The following is an 18,501-nucleotide window of genomic DNA, read 5'->3' as shown; positions in this document are numbered from 1 at the left end:
TAGAGGAGGTCATGTGTCAGGGTTTAATGTGGCATCTCTCTCAATAATATTATACACTGTCCCAGCCCCAGGGGACCGAACCCCAGACACAGCAGCAACACAGTTCCACTCTAAGCAATGGTCCTGAAGAGTCAGAATCCCACAAGGTAGTGAAACGCTCAGGCCTTCCCTTGTTCCCATCCCAAATAAAGTCTATGTTCTCTGGCCTCCCTGCAACTCTGAAGAGATCAACACATAGGCCAAACACCTGTCTCCCCCTGTGGTCCCAGATATCCTTCGTGACAATTCTGGGGCTTAGATGGGACGGCCTCCAATCCTGAAATCCCTCCTCTGAGGCAGCACCCAACCCAGGACCTCAGCTCCTTGGAAACCAGAGCTGTGGAACCTGCTTACTTCTTCCTCAGCAAAAGGAGCCAGAGATGGCCAGAGAAATGCAAGAAATGCAGAACTCAACAGCCACAAAGATCTCTGGGCCAGCCTTGTCAAATAATAAAAACTGTTAGGCTGGCAGCTCCCTCCTTAAATAGGTCTCCCCTGCAGCCAGGAGGCTCAGCCCTCTGCTGTTCAAGGGACCACATCCTCCTGGGCCAAATAGCCTCAATAAGTTTCTAATGAGGGGGCTAGGGCTTCCTGCCCTAGCCGCAGCCCAGGGGAAGGTTTCTAGGTTACACAAGTTGAGCAGACCTCGAGCATATGGCCTTCTACAAATAATGAAGTAGAGGTCAATTCTAAGGGGAGGAATTAAAGCACATATGATCAGTGCCGGGCACCTTTGGGGCCACATATGCAAGAAATCAGGTTCCTGTGGACCTCAGGGTCAAGTACAGGGGGAAAAATCATCCTCTAGTCACTCTTAGCGCCACATATACAAGAAATCAGACTCTGGCTACCCTCAGAGCCAGGCACGTAGAAACCAGGCTCCAGCTGCTCTGGGGACTAGGCACAGAGAACAGAGCCGCCAGCGACAGGGAAACCACGTTGCTGGTGATTAAATATGTCTACAGAAGATATATCACTATCCTGAATATACTGTCTAGCAGACTGGAACGCTTCATCTACTGGTGAGTTACCTTAACTAATTAAATAGCATTTTGCGCTTTTAAATCCCTTTAGTGATTAAAAAAGTGCACTTATTTTCTATGAAACCTACAGGAGTCAAAGCTTCTGTTTCTGAGTGTTTCTGACCCTTGTGGGTCTCCAGCTGAGGCCTGGTCTGGCCTCTGAATTTTCTTGGGGGCCAAGTTTAACTTCCTGCAAGGAAGAGAGTCCCCCCCTCCCTGCTCTACCTGGTGGGCCTCAGAGCCCACTGTTAGTTAGTGCAGACGTTGGGTTGGTTCTATAAGAAAACCTGAGCTCTGGAACGTCTGGGAAGGACCTGAGGCAAATTCTGAGCAGGAGACACCAAAAACAACCTAGCCCCAAATGGGCACAGTGCAGCCCCTCAGCCATGGCCCCTTGGGAGCAGCTCTGCGATGGGGCCTCTTCACAACCTCCTCTGGGCTCCATGTGGCTGGGAGGGCACCTTCCTGGCCCTGACCAGGCCATCCAGAAAACAAAATGTCTCGATCATTGGCTGTCAAGGGGGATGGTGGGCAGCTGGGCAGCAGGTGGTCTACAGTCTCCTTGTACAGCCTCACAAGATGTCATCATAGTCAAGCAACTTGGAATGCTGGCGCGTCTTCCAGAGACGATACAGCCGGAAATCAAAGTAAGTTTCAATCATCTGCTTGCCTAAGCAGGGGAGATGGTAAAGAAGTACAGTTAGCCTGGGAATACGGAGGGATACATGCCTGAGAAATCTCTCCTATTCTTCCTACCTGCTCAGGAACCCACCCACAGCCTTGACACTGAAGAAGAGAGTAATAACTAAGAATTCTGATGCTAGAGGAAAATTCAGTTGAATGGGAATCAAGTGGTTGGGTCAGCTCAAGAAGACCTCAAAACACAAGGCCCATCCATTGGGGAACAGATAGACACCCAAGGTTTCTTCCCAGTGAGCTTGAGGACTGTTGTGGGCATCCCTGGTAAGGATTTACATACACAGATTTCCAGACAATCTTCCCTAGTTGAGTGCAGTTGTACTGGGACAAGGGTGACCTGCCATCCAGAAAGTCCCTCCCTCATTCCTCCAATGCAGAGATTATAATGGACTTCTGACCCTTTCAACCCCAAGGAGAGGCAGAGGTGGGATGGTGATGGCATTGGGGAAGGTGGAGTGAGGGGTATCACAGTGACAGGATCTTGGAAGTGGTGACCCAGGAGTTGGGACACTTGTACCCATGGTGCAACATGAGGCTTGCAGAAGTTGTGGGGATGGCAGGATGGAGAACTGCCAGAGGAAATAATCTGTCCCTTGGATGTGGGCACCCTGGAGAAAGTCCCAGTTGTTCCATCCATTATTACCCTAGGTCCATCCTAGGTCTCTCTGTGCTTTGGAGCTGGTAAGATAGAGAGCAAGGTGTGGAGTGGACAATGTTAGGAGAACCATGGATACTACTGAAAAGGTGTCTTGAGAATGGCCCTCTCTTCATCCTCACAGACCAATGGGTTCTCTGGGTCTTAGGAAACCTGTCAGCCTGGTCCCCTATATCTGCCACCTCCATAACTCCCCACCTGACCTTGCCCAGGGCAAGGATCATTTGGGGCCTCACCTTGTGCTGACAACTCCAGAGGAGACTCAAAGGCCACCCTGTTGGGCATCATGAGCGTCTTGAGATTCTGAAATAGCTACAAGGGAGAGAAATGGGGCCCTGAGTGTGTTGCCTTGATTGTAGGATCCAGGAAAATCTTCCAGCCCATTCCACATTCCAGACTCAGGAGACAGTCTCTCACTTGAGTTCTCCCTGTGACTCAGGAGGTTCCTGGATTGGGAAGGTCTTTAAGGTTGGGAATAGGGGATTCCTCATCTTTTCCCTATCAGGATTGCTTGTTTGGAAGATATCTCTGGGGTTGGGGGTCAAGGGTCAGGGTTGTTGGTGGAGGGGGAAAACCTTACCTTCTCCCCATTGGGGTTCCCTAGGATATAACAGCCCATGATGTGGATGATGTTTGGTTCAGGATTCACCTTGCTCATCAGACGACTTAGGCGCTTCCAGAAGCTGCCACCAGGGAAAGAAAGCTTGTCTCTGGATCCAGGAGCCTGGGCTCCCAGCTCAGAGTTCTGGTCTCCCTCCACTTGCTAGTGGAGGGCCTTTGGGCACCAGCCACAACGATGAGAGTAGTATGGTTTACAAGAATTGAGAAGGGGTAAAGGACGGGGTAAGGGTTAGGGTGGGGAGGGGGCCTGGGTTATATGAAAGGGTTTGTGGGGGGATGTGAGAAAGATAGGATGGCTGAGCCACACTCACTGAATCATATCCTCTTCCTTTTCCACTTTGGCAAATGTGGCTACTTTGTTCTTGAGTAGGTAGAGGTGACCTGGGCCGCCCTGTAGGGGGCAGGGGCAGGGATGGAGGACACTGATGACACTGATTTTAGAGCCCAAGACACATCACAGATCCTTCAAGGATTAGGACACCAACCTCCCACCCCAATTCAACTCACACAGATATACCTAGACATGCCTAAATACAAGCACATAGCATCCCTCATACACACATGACCCAGGAGGGGGTTCTCACACATGGGGACACAGATGGGCAGGGGCTCTAGGTGGGGTAGTTACCTGACAAAAGATAAGCATCTTCCAGATCTTGGCCCCTTTGTGGTAAATATTCAGCTTCTTCTCAATCTCCTCTGAAGAAGGAAAGAAATCCTGAGACTTGACTTTCACCTAGCACCCTTCCCAAGGCACATGTTCTCTCCCTACTTCCCAGCTTCCCACTTCCAGGGGGAGGTCATATAGACTCCTTCTGCCTAGGCAGTACAGGAGTAGGGACAGACTCTTGGATACTTGAGACTTCTTCTGAGGGGAGGGGGGAGTATTGGACTCTAGGGTCCTCTCTTTGCTAGGGGACAGGGACAGGTTCTGGCCTCTAGATCCCATCTTGGCTGGGGCAGGGGAGGGGAACATAGTCGTACCCAGGATGTCCTCAAAGGTTGCATGCTCATGGTCCTGGAGAAGAAGGAAAGAGGCAGAGTTAGTCCTTTTTCAAAAAACATTGTCCACCTAGTTGTCTACATTGTTCTTATCTTCTTGCTAGACTGTGAGTTCATAAAGGGCAGGGACCCTGTGTAATCCAAGCCCTGTACCTCCTCTGGCATACGGTACAGTGTCTTGTACACTATATTTCAATTCTTCACAAGATCACTAGAGGGAACCTTAGAAGTCATCTAATCATAGGATTATATTATGGATTCTTAGCTACAAGGAACTTACCTGAGAGGCTACCTAGTCGTTGTTTAACAGATGAGAAACAGAGTCCAAGAGAAGTTAAATGAGTTGCTTGCCTAAGGTCATATAGGTAGTAAATAGCAGTCAGACTTCAAACCCAGGTCCCCCTGACTCTAAATCCCGCACCTTCTTCATTTCAAGGACCTATGATTTTATCAGTGTACATGATGCTGGCTGGCAGAAGGCCACCTTGCGCACCTCAGTTGATGCTGAGGTGAACTGAACCCCCCTGATAATGAAACTATGAATTCATTTCCTCCAATAGCTGGCCTGGGATTCATTGCAGAGCCAGCGTGGGAAGTCTTTCGGGCTCCGTAAAGCCTTCCAGGGCTTGACCTCCATTGGCAGAACCTCTATGACGGAGGGAGGCACAGAGGCACTAGTATAGTTATTCATGAAATAGGTGCTTATCCTCAACTTCTCACTCTCACCCCATGGATTCAAGCAGTTGCCAACTCATCATTTCTACCTTCACGGCATCTCTCACGTCTGCCTCACCCCCTTCTCCATTTGCAAAGCTACCACTTTAGTTCAGGCCCTCATCATTCTTGAATTAGAGATTATTGTACTGGAAGAACTGAAAATTGAGGAGATGCCCATCAATTGGGGAATGGCTGAACAAGTCGTAGCATATGACTTAATGGAATACTATTGTGCTGTAAGAAATGATGAGCAGGTATATTTCAGAAAACCCTGTGAAGACTTATATAAACTGATGCAGAGTGAAGTGAGCAGAACCAGAACATTGTACACAGTAACAGCAATATTGTATAATGGTCAGCTGTGAATGACTTAGCTCTTCTTAGCAATACAATGACCTAAGATGATTCCAAAGGACTCATGATGAAAAATGATGTCCTCATCCAGAGAAAGAACTGATTCAGTTTGAATATGGATCGGAGCATACTATTTTTACTTGATTTTGTCTTTTGGTTTGTTTCTTCTTCTTTCACAACATGACTAATATGGAAATATATTTTATATGATTGTGTACATATATATGTATGTATATACACATATATACATGCATATACATATATATATATGTATATACATCCTATATCAAATTGCTTACCATCTTAGAGAGGAAGGAAGAAAATTTGGAACTAAAATTTTTTTAAATGAATGTTAGAAATTGTCTTTACATGTAACTTGAAAGAAATAAAATGCTGCTAGATTATTGCAATAGCTTCCTAATTGGTCTCCCTGCCTCAAGTTTCTTCCCATTTCAATCCATTCTACACACAGCTGCCAAGTGATTCTCCTTAAACACAGACCTAACCATGTCACTCCCCTACTCAATAAGCTTCAGTACCTCCCTACTGCTTCTTGGATCAAATATAAATTTCTCAGTTTAGCTTTTCACAACCTGGCCCCAATTTATCTTTCCAGATTTGTTGGATATTGTACTCCCTCCCGCACACTGTGATCTAGTCGAACTGACCTCTCTGCTCTTTACTCACAGGACTTCACGCACTCTCTCTTCACTCTTATCTCATAGGATCCCTCTTCCTTCAAAACTCAGCTCAAGCATCACCTTCTACAGGAAAACTTTCCTGATTTTTCCAATTGCTAGTGCTCTCCTTCCCCAATGCCCTTATTCAACTACACCGTGTTTATTCCAGTTATACTTATTCTGCATATACTATACATATATGCACATGTGCATGTGTGTATTTTGTCTCCTCCATTAGAAGGCAAGTTCCTTGAGAGTAGGGATTATTTTATTCAAAGTATATCCAAAGCCTGGAACAGAGCCTGACACATAGTAACTACATAATTAATAAATGTTTATAGATGGATTAACCAATGTCTGTTAAGTTTGTTGAGGAAGCTAGGTGGCCCAGTACATAGAGTGACAGCCTTGAGATCAAGAAGACTTGAGTGCAAATTTGGTCTTAGCCATTTACTAGCTGTGTGACCTTGGGCAAGACACTTAATCTACCTCAGTTTTCTCAACCACAAAATGGGGATAATAATAGCATTTACCTTGAAGGGTTGCTATAAGGATGAAAGTAAATTAGATAATATTGGTAAAATTTATAAAGTACAGTGCCTGTCACATAGTAGGCATTATATAAATCCTGAAGATGAGGCACAATGCTAGAAAAGAAAGAGCTCTGAATTTGGGGCCCAAGGACTCATGTTCAAATTTTGATCCTTCTATTTACCTAGGTGATTTGTAAAATGAGGGGGGCTAATTACAGCAGTGTTTCTTAAGCCTGTGGGCTATGGACCATGGATAGCTTTCAGGGAATTCATAAACCTGAGTGAGAAAAAAATTACATCTTTATTTTTCTCTCACCTTTAACTAAAATTTAGAATTTCCTTCAGTTACAAAGTTAGGGAAATCCCAACATTAATAATAATTGCCAGCATTTATATAGTACTGTATGTTACATGCTGGAGTATACACTACATTACACTTTGTTAAACACTGTACAATTATCATTATCTCATTTGATCCTTACAATAACCCTGAGAAATAGGAACTATTATTATCCTCATTTTACTGATGAGGAAACTGAGGTGGATAGCGCTTAAGTGACTTGCCCAGGGTCACACAGCTAGTAAGTGTCTGAGTCTGGATTTGAATTCAGGTCTTCCCAACTCCAGGCCCAACACTCCATCCAAGCACCACCTAGCAACAGGATTCTGTGAAAGGATCTACAGGCTTCACTAGCCCTCCAGAGAAGTGCATTAATCAACAAAACTGAAAAACCATCATACTAGAGGAGGTCTGATGCTGACTTAAATCCTATGAAATCTCAACCAGCCTCTTCTTGAGCTGAGCTTGCTGTGGAGTCGGCAACAGCTCTTTGAAGCAGGGAGCGTAACAAGGATCCTCCTCATTTTAGAAATGAGGAAACCAAGGCAAAGGTTTGCCTTCTGTGAACTTAGGGGAGAGCTGCGCCAAGTTGAATTACTCACCTCGCTATCTCATCACTGCTGTGGCATTTATTTGCTTGGGTTTTTCCCTGTCTGTCCCTAAGTGGCAGAAAGGGAGGCTGTGGAGTCAACGATTAGAAAGGCAAGATGGCTGGAGAACCCCAAACCCACTATGAAATCAGGGCGATCCAAGTTCTTCAAGTGGCTGAGATGCTGGTCAGGGTGGAAGATGAAAGATAGGGAAAATGCCATTCTCTGGACAAGGGTCATGAGAGAATCAGGCATGGGTCCAACTATTTAGGGAAAAGGGGGTTTTCATTTACCCTCATGTTGAATTCCCACAGAGCCACAGAATCTCAGAATCAGAAGGGACCTCAGAGTCCCTTCTCTAATTTAAACCATACACTATCCTTGATAAGCAATCCTCCAGTCACCAAAGGAAGACTTCAAGTGAAGGGGAACCTAAAACCTCCTAAAGTAGCTTGAACTAATCAGCTAACTTTCTTTACATTTAGATGACAACTGGGGACGCTCAGGGACTCCCACCCACTGTTCCTAGCTCTATCCTCTGGGACCCAGCAAAAACCAATTTGAATCCCTCCTTCTGAATGATGATCATTCAGATATGGAAGACAGCTGTTGTATCACCCACTTCTTTCCCCTAAGTCTTTTCTTCTGTAAATTAAGCATCTCAATTCTTTTAACTCTGGAGTGCTTAACCTTTTTATGTCACGCACCCTCTAGTCTAGTGAAGCCTGTGAACCCCTTTTCAGAACAGTTCTCAGAACAAACCTGTGAAGTCCTTCTCAGAACAGTTCTCAGAACAAGACTTCCCACACTGACTCTGCATTGAACCACAGAGTTGTTGCCCAGGTGGGGAAATAAATTCAGAGTTTCGTTATCACGTTAGTTCAATTACAGTAACATCAAGACACTATCAACTAAGGTGCAGAAGGGTGAAGGATATCTTTAAATATGAAAAAAATGTGTAGGATTACAAGGGAAACTCATTATATTAAAATAAAATTGTCAAAATATTTTTTAAAAGTTTACAGACCCTCCCCTGGTCTGTGTATTGATATCCACTAGATTAAGAACCCAGGTTTAACTAACCCTCACATAGCATGGCCTCCAGTCCCTTCACCACATTAATTTCCCATCTCAGCTATGCTACAACTCATAAATACCCTTCACAAAAGGGAGTGCTGGAATGTACTCTTTTCATCCAGATGTGACCTGGCCAGCACACAGTGCTAAAAGTCTGTCCTCTAATGGGTTCATCTTCATTCTGGACATATAGTTCTCTTAATGCAGCCTGGAATAGCATAAGCCTTTTAGGGGTGGGTGTATCCATGTTGAGTTTTCAGTCCACTAAAACTCAGATCTTTTTTCATGTGAACTATTGTCTAGTCAAACTTCCACTATCCTATATTTGTGTAATTTAAATCTGAAACCCAATTTATCCTCATAAATTTCATCTAATTAGATTTAATTCATGGTTCTAGCCTGTCAAAATCTCATTGGATCCTGGCACTGTCATCCAATGCATTAGCCATCCATTCTGGCACCAATAAGCAGGCCATCTATACCATCACCCAAGGTACTGACAAAAAATGTTGAACATCAGGAGGTCAAGGACAGATCCCTAAATGTCCCTCTTTGTTGACACCAATGCATTAATGACTATACTTTGGGTCTTGTCATTTAATCAGTTACAAATTCAACTAATTATATTTCATCATGCCTTCTCATTTTATCCATGAGCATAAGAGACTTTGTCAAAAACCTTATTGGAAATCCAGGTATTCTATGGATATAGCATATTTCTGATCTAATCTAATAACCCTGTAAAAAAAAAAAAGAAATGAAATGAAGTTATTTCCACAAGGCCTGTCTTGATGAGGATACACCTGGCTCAGCAATCACTCTTTGCCTTCCTAAATGCTCCAAACCATCCCTTTGATGATACATTCCAGAATATTGCTGGGAACTGAGAGCAAGTTCACTCTTGTAGCCTGCAGGCGACATCCTTCTCCTTCCTTTTGAACACTGTGACATTTGCTTGTTTCTAGCACTATGGAAGCTTTCCTGTTGGCCATGATATTCCATGAAATCACTGCCAGTTCTTTCAGTAACATCAGGTAACATAATGTGAACACATCAAAGGCTGCTAGGTGCTCTCTTACCATGTCACTTATCTTGTTCTTCAGTTCTCTATTAATTATTTTTGCTTCTATCCTTTTTTAGTTCTAATATTGTTAGAAGATACCAGAAGCAAAAAAAAAAATCTGTTATCCACCACCATCCACTTGCTGCTGTTCCTTCACTGATATTCCTCTTGTGCCCATTTGAGTTAAAAAGCAATTTTGTTGTCCTTACTATGCATTATTAGACAGGTTAGGGAGCTTCATTTAGGGCGTCAGCCCTTCAGATATTATTTTTATTGGATTCTGTCACTTTTTTAATTCTTTGCTAGCTTTTATTTTTGTTCTAGCTTCCACCTGTCATTGTTGCTCAGTCATTTTCAATTGTGTTCAACTCTTCATGACCCCATTTGGGGTTTTCTTGGCAGAGATACTGGAGTGTTTTTCCCCAAACAGGGGTAAGTGACTTGCCCAGAACCACACAGTGAGTCAGCGTCTGAGGCCATATGTAAACTTATGAGTCTCCCAGGTCCAATGCTCTATCCGCTGTGCCATCTAGATGCCCTTCCATCTTTGGTAAATGTCTTTTAAAAATCTGAAGTTGGTGAATAAATTCCAAGTGTATTTCCATTAGACTCCATTTTGACCTCTCTTCTCTTTCTCCTCTCTTTCTCTCTCTATTGGTAATCTCATTAGATCCCATAGAGTCAGTTTTCATCTCTAGGTTGACAACTCCCGAATCTATTCAACAGAGATAATCTCTTTTCTGAACTTTAGTCCCATGTTACCAACAGTAAGCATCTCCACCTGCACATCTCATAGCATCTCAAACTCAAACAAAAGGCAACATAGTACATTGGGAAGAACAATGGATTTAGGGTCAGAGAACCTGAGTTCAAATCCCAGCTCTGCCACTGTGACCTTGGGCAAGTCATTCCATCCTTTGGAGCTTCAACTTCTCCATGAGGGGGGTTGGACTGGATGACCTCTAATGATATAATTGAGCCGCTCAATAGGGATGAAACTGTACCATATGCTCATTATATGAGACTTGTAGGATGACTCACTATGAGACCAACTTCCTAGATCAATGAGTTTATAAGCCTATGAACTCAACGTAGGATTAGAGATTGACAGCTGGAAGGGACCTCAGGGGTTGTCCAGTCTGACTCCTTCATTTTACATATGATATGTACAAAATTAAATCCCCTCCAAAAAAAATTTTTCCTTGAGATTTTGCTGATTGTGTTGATGGCACACCATGGTTCACAAGTCTGGCGTGATCCTTGACTTTTCTCTCTTCTTCATTCCCATATCCAATCCAGTCAAATGCTAAGTTTTGTTGACCTTACCTCCACAACCTTTTTTTTTATCCTTCCCTTATACTCACACAACTTTCACATTAGTTCAGGCCTTTGTTACCTCTAACTTCAACCATTTCAATAACCTTCTAATTCTTCTCCTTCCTTCCAGTTTCTTCCTCTCCAATTCATCCTGCACACACATACACAGCTGCCAAATTGATCTTCCTAAAACAATAATTTAATCATGTTATGCACCTCCCTATTCCATCCTCCAGTCTTTGGTGGCTTCCTACCATCTAAGGAACAAAATAAAAACCTTACCTTGGCATTTAAGGCTCTTTACATATGGCTTCCATCTACCTTCTTAATTTTATGTCATATTCCTTCCCTCCATGGATTCTCCATTTCTAGTCAAACTGGCCTGCTAACTGTTCCCCCCACATGATATTCCACCTTTTTGCCTCTGCATCTTTCCACACATGATCCTTTATGGCTGGAATGTATTCCTCCCTCCTCATTTCCCCCTCATAGCATCTCTAGTTTCTTTCAAAGTACAGTTTAGAATTGGGCCCAGGGATGCAATTTCCCTTATCAGTTCCTTTATCTTTTGAAAAATTAAATTATCATTATGACAAATCAAATTTATCATCTTTTCTGCCTCTGAATGAGAGAAAGCTTTGACAGATGTACAGGTAGTTGGAGTTTCCTAATGTTATTTTACCATGCCAGATTTGTGATCTGTTTCCTGAGTTCATCTATTTTCTTCTTCTTTCCAGGTGGTCTGTAGTATACTCCCACGACAGCACTGTTTCTGTTTCTCCCTCCGCTGATCCTTATCTGAGCGTTTTTCATCATGCTCACCCTTCCACATACTTCACATGAGCTATGGGTTAGTGGCTAGAGCACTGTATTTGGATTTAGGAAGACCCCAATTTGAATACTGCCTCAGACAAATACTAGTTTCATAACCCTGAGCAAATCACCAAGTGTCTCCTAGACTCCGTTCCTTCATCTCTAAAATGGAGATCGTAATAGAAACAGCCTCACAGGAGGCGTTGTAACGATTAAGTGAGACAATTTTTGTAAAGCACTTTACAAACCTTAAATGTCAGTTATTAGGATATGTTTTCATCTTTTCCCATGGGGTTTAGATAGACATAGTCCTGGGTCGTCATTATCCCATTACTACTATTTCACCTTTTGAAAAATGAAATTATCATTATGACAAATCATATCTATATACCTTTTCTGCCCCTAGATGAGAGAAAGCTCAGTGTTTTAGGGATTACTGCACAGGTGAATAGAATAACTTTTTTTTTGTAGTTGAAAATGAGACTATTTTGATGGAAGCGCGTCCTTTGCAGGCTCACTGCAAGCATCTTTGATACAACTCTAGTAGCATGCAGATAACAGGGAAGAAAGGTGCCTTATCTGGTTCCCACATGATTCTGATTTCCTTGGTCAGTCTGGATGTTCTGAAATCTTTTTGTTTCTTGTAGCCTGGAGATTATGAATTTGGGATAGTGATATCTAACAAAAACATTTTTAAAATAAATCAACGTTATATCTAGGTTACTAGAGATAACAGTTTGCTCTGTGAGTTTATTGGCTGAATTCTCTAAGATATTTTGAGGTGTGGAAGTTTGCTGTCTGTTGGTCGATGAAAGATGTGCTTCTGATGTATAGTTCTAGCCACCCGGTGAGGACTTGCCAGGTACTAAATATTTCCTGTTTGCAGTGCTGTGCTATACCACCTCCATCATTCCCCTACCCAGTCTCCATTGGTCGTTAGGTCTGGGCTCCTTAAGAATATCTCATCTGTCGTTTTTGGTTACAGTTACCCTGGTCTTGAATTGCCACGGAAATTCCTTCTTAAATTCCTTTTTACAAACCCAAATGACTCAAGTCATCCATCCGATGCTTCAATTGAGCTCATGATCATGTTGCCCGTGGAAGACTGTTTAATTCCACTGTATGATTTTCGTCATTCTCTAGTCTCGCTCTGAAAGTAGGCCATTTTCCACTACGTTAGCCAAACTGAATGGTGTTTACTTGTTAACGGCCTTTACTACTGCTCATAGAAGTGATGTCTCATTATTTCTCAAGTATTTCTATACATTTTTAACCTGTCATGTGCTTGTATTATTATTTAATTCCTTTTGAACAAAGCATGCTTCTCCATAGGCATATTCCATTCATCTATCTCATCCCCTTAGGTCTCATTACGGGCTATGAAGATGAATTTGTCTCACTTTGTATATAGGTATCCAAAGCCATGAGTTTTGTTGCGAGTTTTCTTCTTGAATATTGTTTATTGTGAACTGTTAGTCCTTCCTGCTGGCATTTTTCTGTCTCTCTTACACCTGCTGCTCTTTATGGCAGCTTTCTCCTCTCTCCTTTTTAATTCAGTGCTTAGCGAAAGTGCCTGGCACAGAATAAGCACTTAATAAATACATATTGGCTGACTTACTGATTGTTCAGATTCATAAACTTCAGGCAAATATATATATGTTTATTTACCAGCTCTCTTTAGGTACGCTCAATTCCTGGCCAAGGATTCGTCACTTTTATGCTTTTAAGCCATGGTCTAAAATCCAAATCTCATTCTCAGACACCATTTTAACTAGCTACTCGCTTTCTAAATCCATCTTTTTCTTCTGAAGACCCTAAGCTTTTGCCCTTAGTCTTTAATTTTTTGTCAAGACTTCGAAGTTCTCAGTGACCCTTTCTAGAGTACAGTGTGATGAGGCAGAGTGCTGGGTTTGAGGACTTGGATTTGAATTACAGTTCTTCTGTTTATGACTTGTGAGACCTTGGACAAGTCATTTAATTTAGCTGGGCTTTCATTTCCTCACCAGAAAAATGAAGGGACTGGACTATATGACTTATAAGAGACCCTTCTAACTTTGACCTATGATCTGGAGACTAATATGGCCAATTTTTTAAAATATGAAAGCTATCTCTCAGAAAAGATAACTTATTCCGATACGAATTACCAGGTGAAGTGGTGGGGTTTGTCTCACTGGTCAGGATTCTTCAGGTTTGACAAATTTGAGTGGTCTCTCTGTTTTGTCTCAGATACTCTCAGAGACCCCCCTAGTCAGGTCACGTTGACAAATTCTTTCCCTTGGTGGATTATCTCTGAATTTGTATATTATCTTTTCTGCTGTGAATAAACCCTAGAAAATGTATTTTGTGGTCTGAAGATAGAGAAGAGAGAGGAACTAGGATTCAAGATATAGTAGCAGCAGTAAAGGTGGATAATAATTAAAGATACAGGCTGCTGGGTCTCCAAGCCCAGGAAGTCAGATAACTTTAGGTGGTAGGAGGCTTAGGGCTTCAAGTTAGGGTTCAGGGGTAAAAAAACATTTAGAAAATTATGATAACATTGAGGTAGGAGGTAAAGGTCTCCTGGTTTGCCTTCAAGGAGGAAGTGGAATCCCTGGATATCCATTCCATAACTGGGGTACAGTTAGTGGAGACCTAAGACTCAGGAATGAATCCTGAAAAACAGAAAGTCCAAGTGTGGATACTTCAGGACCCAGGGCTATATCCCTTATAATGTACACATATATGTATCCCCCATCTTTAACCAAAGGGAAAACAGGGATAAAAGGTCATGATTGTCAAAGAAATACAAGAGAGCAAACAAAACTTTTTCCATGTCTTCCAAATATAACACAGTATTTTTTTCCCCACAGAGGGACAGTGCTGAAGAACTATGGGTAAGAAGCAATAATGTGGGGAGCAGGGAATAAGTACTCACATAGAGGATGGGGATGATGGATGGGTCATCTCTTCGGATGATGGTTGGGATATACTCAGCTTTGGGAACCTTGGAAGATATGAGCTGAGGAGCAAGAGAAGCATAGCTGGAGTGAGCAAGGCTCAAAGGAGAAGTGTGTGCCATGGACATAAGCAGGGCTCTATCACCAGACCACCACCTCCCACCCCCTCCACTGCTCCTTCGGGAACTGGGTGGAAGAGATCACAAACTAGGCAGCAGCATTTCTCCTGACAGGATGCCCCTCTGAGGAGTGGGGCATCAGTTCTAAGTCCCAGGGAATTACTAGACCTGCCTGAGAACAAGGACATCTAGGGCCTCACCATGACCTTGGGTGGGATGAAGTCCTCAAAATCACATGCCACAGCTTCCTGTTCTTTCTCAGTCTCCCAGTCCAGGTCTTCAAGGTCCTCATCCAGAGTGCAGCAGGAGTTCTGGAGATCATGGCCTTGAGGGGAAAAGTACATGTTCAGACCAGTTCAGAGATGCTAGCCTTACTGAAGATAGGAGTGGGGGGCGATGCCTGTCCCCAAACTGGGTTGGGAGGAGTGTTAGAAACAATGATGATGTCCTGGATTTGGGCTTGGATCCAACACTCATTGCACTTATCACATTCCCACCCCCAACAAGGGGCAACCAAAGAGGGGGCAGGTATGTCTCCATGAAATAGATGGGGAAAAAGAGGCAACCTTCTACAAAACCCTAGAGTATTACAGTCTGAAGGGCCCTTAGAGATGATCCTGACAAACGTTTTGCATGGATAGACAGGCCCAGAGGGGAAATAGTTTGCCCATCACAAAATCAGTCATTGGCAGAATGGGGCCTAAAGCCTAGCCTTCCCACTCCTAGGTTCCTTCCCCACTGTAATACATTGTTTTTTGTACACCGCCCATGTGTCTAATGCATCCCCTAGTCCCATGCTTGATGTGTGCCCACAGCTTCAAGGCCTGTCTGCTTGGGTTAGCCCCCTTTCAGAATTGGGCAACCCTGCAGCCTGAAGACCCCCAATGGCTGGGGGAAGCAGCACTGGCATGAGATGATGGTGAATTTCCTAGCCCCAGCCCCCGCATAGCAGCCCCACCCCACCCAGCAGTGGCTTAGCCCCTGCCCAGCTCAGCTTGGCCATCCCCCTGCTCAGAGGAAGCATCCCCCCCATTGCTGCTTAGTGGGGGAGGGTATGAGGGCCTTGTGGACTGAGAATGCCTGCTGCTTTTCAGGCTAAGGGCTCCCCAGCTGGTGTGGGACCTGGAGTTGGCCCTGAAGGCACAGGGCAAGGCTGGGCAGGTGGGAGGTAGAAGATAAGATTCCCAGAAGTTAAGGAGGGAGGGTCTAGAAAGAGAGGTCCCAGCAGTCCTGCACCAGGGTGGCAAAGCTCCAGGTTGGTTTCTGTTGCTCAGTGTTGTCCCTATGCCCTTGTTCTGTCCTTTCTCCTTTTCCCTTCCCTCTGTCACTCTGTCCTTGCTTGGTCTCTTTTCCTTACTCTGTCTCTCTCTGTCTTTGCTTTTCTCCCCCTCACACTTTTCTTTCAGTCTCTTTTCCTCTCTTTGCACCCATGTACTTTTGAATGAAGGAAAGTGGGCAGGCCTGCCCTGATGGCTGCTGTCTGTCCTGTCAGGGGGCTAGTGCCTGGAACCTACTGTCTCGGGAGTCGTGGAAGGAGTCGGTTTTGATGGGGGTGGGGTCGCTCCAGGACCGGCTGAAGCTCCGCTCTCGACGCTCAGCAAAGGCTGCAGTGGAAGCAAAATGGGGGGAATTAGCAGGAGCAGGAGCTGAGGCCCAGGCTATAGGCAGTGCACTTGACTTTGGGCAGTGTCTGCATGGAAGGCATGACCCCCAGGGTGCCTGACTTCCTCCCTGGCCAGGGTTCTCCAGATCTCAGAGTCAAATTGAGAAGTTCCTGGGGCCACTGTCCTGGTTCTGGGTTACAATGGTTTCAGTGGCTGAGACCTCTCCACTTCATTAAGGTAGCTTTGAAATCTTGGGATGTGTCTGTTCCTGGGGATTCAGGGTGGGCTGGGATCCAAGAAATTGCTAACAGCCTTAGAAACAGCTTGGTCTCAGAGGGTTGAGCTATCCAGGTAAATCTTGGTTTTCCCCTGGCCTTCCTTGGTCCCCTGTGCTTCTTCTCCAGGGTCACCTTTAAGGGCCTGAGTCCTACATGCCCCTGGATCAGGGGGTGGCACTCACTGTCTGGCTAATATGTCCGCAAGCAGCATGCAAAGCATGGATACCCAGGCAAGCTAGGCTTCATTAGCAGGTGGCAGTGGCCTCCCCCACCCAACCAGTGGTTGTCTGTCTGAGGTGTAGGGGGGAGATTAACCTCCATCTTAGGAACGCCACCCCCAGTGGCCCCCTCTCCCAGTCTTACTTTGGGCTTTCACACGCCGGCTGCCCACCATACGCAGATGCTTCCGGAAGTTCCTGGCAGGAGGAGAAGCAGAAACCAGGGGGCCATAAGGGTGAAAGTTCAGCGAGAGGGGTTTTGGAACAACAGGAGGAGGTAAGGGGAGGATTTCAGTTTTGCCCAAACTCCATGGCCTGAATGAAGCCATCTCTCCATTTATCATCCATCTGTCTGTCCATCCATGTATCCATCAGTCTGCCTGTCCAACCCATCTGTTTATCCATCAAACAATTCTAGCAGCCTGGGGAAGGAAGACGAGGGGAGCCATAACGTAGGATAGGGGAACAAGTAGCTAAAGCATGTTGAACCGCAGAGCAGATGATGGGTGACACCGCACACATAGTCTAGTATTGAACTCATCCTCTTTCTTCCCAGACACCCCTTCTGATTTTCCTATTCCTGTTAGTCGTCCCCAATCCACCTCTAATTCTCCACCCGCCATTACCCTGGCTTAACACTTGGGTCATCTTAGAGTCCTCCCTTCCCAGTCATGTCCATTCATTTGTCAAGCCCTCGAGTCTTCTGTTACAGTATCTTCCACACGGCCAACTAGGCCTCATCCATAATGGTGTCCAACCTCTGCCCTCTCCACTCCCTCTTAGGTCACGTCAAAATGCTTCCTCCATATGTCGCTTCTTGCTTAAAACCTTCAGTGGCCATACAGGATCAATACAGAGTCCGTGCCCCAGAATTCCTGGTTCTCCACAATGCAGACTAACACAGGTCACTCTAAGTTGTTATGCCCAGGTTAATCTCATTGACTTGAACAAGCCAGTTGCTGATTCCCCCTCCTCTGTCCTAGCTTCCTGCAATGTCCTCCTTTTCCCTTCTGTGAATTCAGACCCCGATTCTTCTCCAGGCTATAGGTGAGCTTCACTTCCTCCACAGAGATGGCTTCTACTTGCCCTACATCCTGCAGGGGCTGTGTCCCTCACCTGACCCTTTCCCTAATTCTGTACAAGAATTTTTGTGTGTCCTGAGCTCCCAACAGCAGGACTAGGTAAGCTTGGATAGAATGTCACTGACAAATGACTGAGTAGAGAGTATTCTAGGGACCCAGAGATGAGGCAGCAGGGGATGAGGCATTTGGAGGCCCATGTTTAGGAGCTCATTATCTGGCCTGGAACTGGGCTACTCCCCAGGCTGGGCAGTGAGAATGCTCAGAACTTCTCAGAAGAAAGGGTCATGGTTGCTCATGTGCTCCTCAGGGTGGTGGAGGCAGGAGAAATCTCGTATTCAAACACAGGCTAAGGAGTGCTTGCCCTATCCCTCCTCGAGGGCACCTGGAACCCACTAACAGAGGAATCCACAGATTACCAACAGGTCAGCCACACTTTTGACCTTCCTCTAAAACTCTGTAGGTTTTCTGTAGCCACAGGGGCCAGAAACTTAGGCCATAGCTCATATTTCTAGGACCCAGCTGTCAGGCTTCTAGTCCCTAAGGCTTATCCAGAGACCTTGGATCTCTCCCTGCTTTGCTGTGGCCCTCTATTTGGGAAGCTCAGGCTCTCAGTTCCCTTCTAATTGCCCTATAGACCACAGCTGCACTTGAATACATGACCAAGCAATGGCAAATCATTTGGCTACACCAGGCTCAAGTCCATGTTGGGGGCTTTCATTTCCCTAGTCACCTGGGGCCACAA

At 44.9% G+C, this 18,501-nt stretch overlaps 1 protein-coding gene across 7 annotated transcripts in view; it reads right to left on the bottom strand.

Annotated features, from left to right (window-relative positions):
• Positions 1–18,501, bottom strand: part of NSMF (NMDA receptor synaptonuclear signaling and neuronal migration factor) — a 32,909-nt gene continuing 14,408 nt past the window's right edge. For 4 of the 7 annotated variants that reach the window (XM_072633179.1, XM_072633181.1, XM_072633176.1 and 1 more), the window contains 10 exons: positions 16,823–16,875; positions 16,092–16,181; positions 14,778–14,902; positions 14,437–14,520; positions 4,021–4,054; positions 3,665–3,735; positions 3,348–3,427; positions 2,996–3,098; positions 2,652–2,727; positions 1–1,731 (listed from right to left, as the gene is read on the bottom strand). In XM_072633179.1, coding sequence (XP_072489280.1) covers positions 1,634–1,731; positions 2,652–2,727; positions 2,996–3,098; positions 3,348–3,427; positions 3,665–3,735; positions 4,021–4,054; positions 14,437–14,520; positions 14,778–14,902; positions 16,092–16,181; positions 16,823–16,875 — 814 coding nt within the window. In that variant the 3' untranslated portion in view covers positions 1–1,633. The remainder of the gene's footprint in view (positions 1,732–2,651; positions 2,728–2,995; positions 3,099–3,347; positions 3,428–3,664; positions 3,736–4,020; positions 4,055–14,436; positions 14,521–14,777; positions 14,903–16,091; positions 16,182–16,822; positions 16,876–18,501) is intronic. The other 3 variants (XM_072633182.1, XM_072633178.1, XM_072633180.1) reach the window with 1 other exon arrangement.

This window comes from Notamacropus eugenii, chromosome 1 (genome assembly GCF_028372415.1).
Source record: "Notamacropus eugenii isolate mMacEug1 chromosome 1, mMacEug1.pri_v2, whole genome shotgun sequence".
NCBI lineage: Eukaryota > Metazoa > Chordata > Mammalia > Diprotodontia > Macropodidae > Notamacropus > Notamacropus eugenii.
This window is presented reverse-complemented; position numbering and strand designations above follow the sequence as displayed.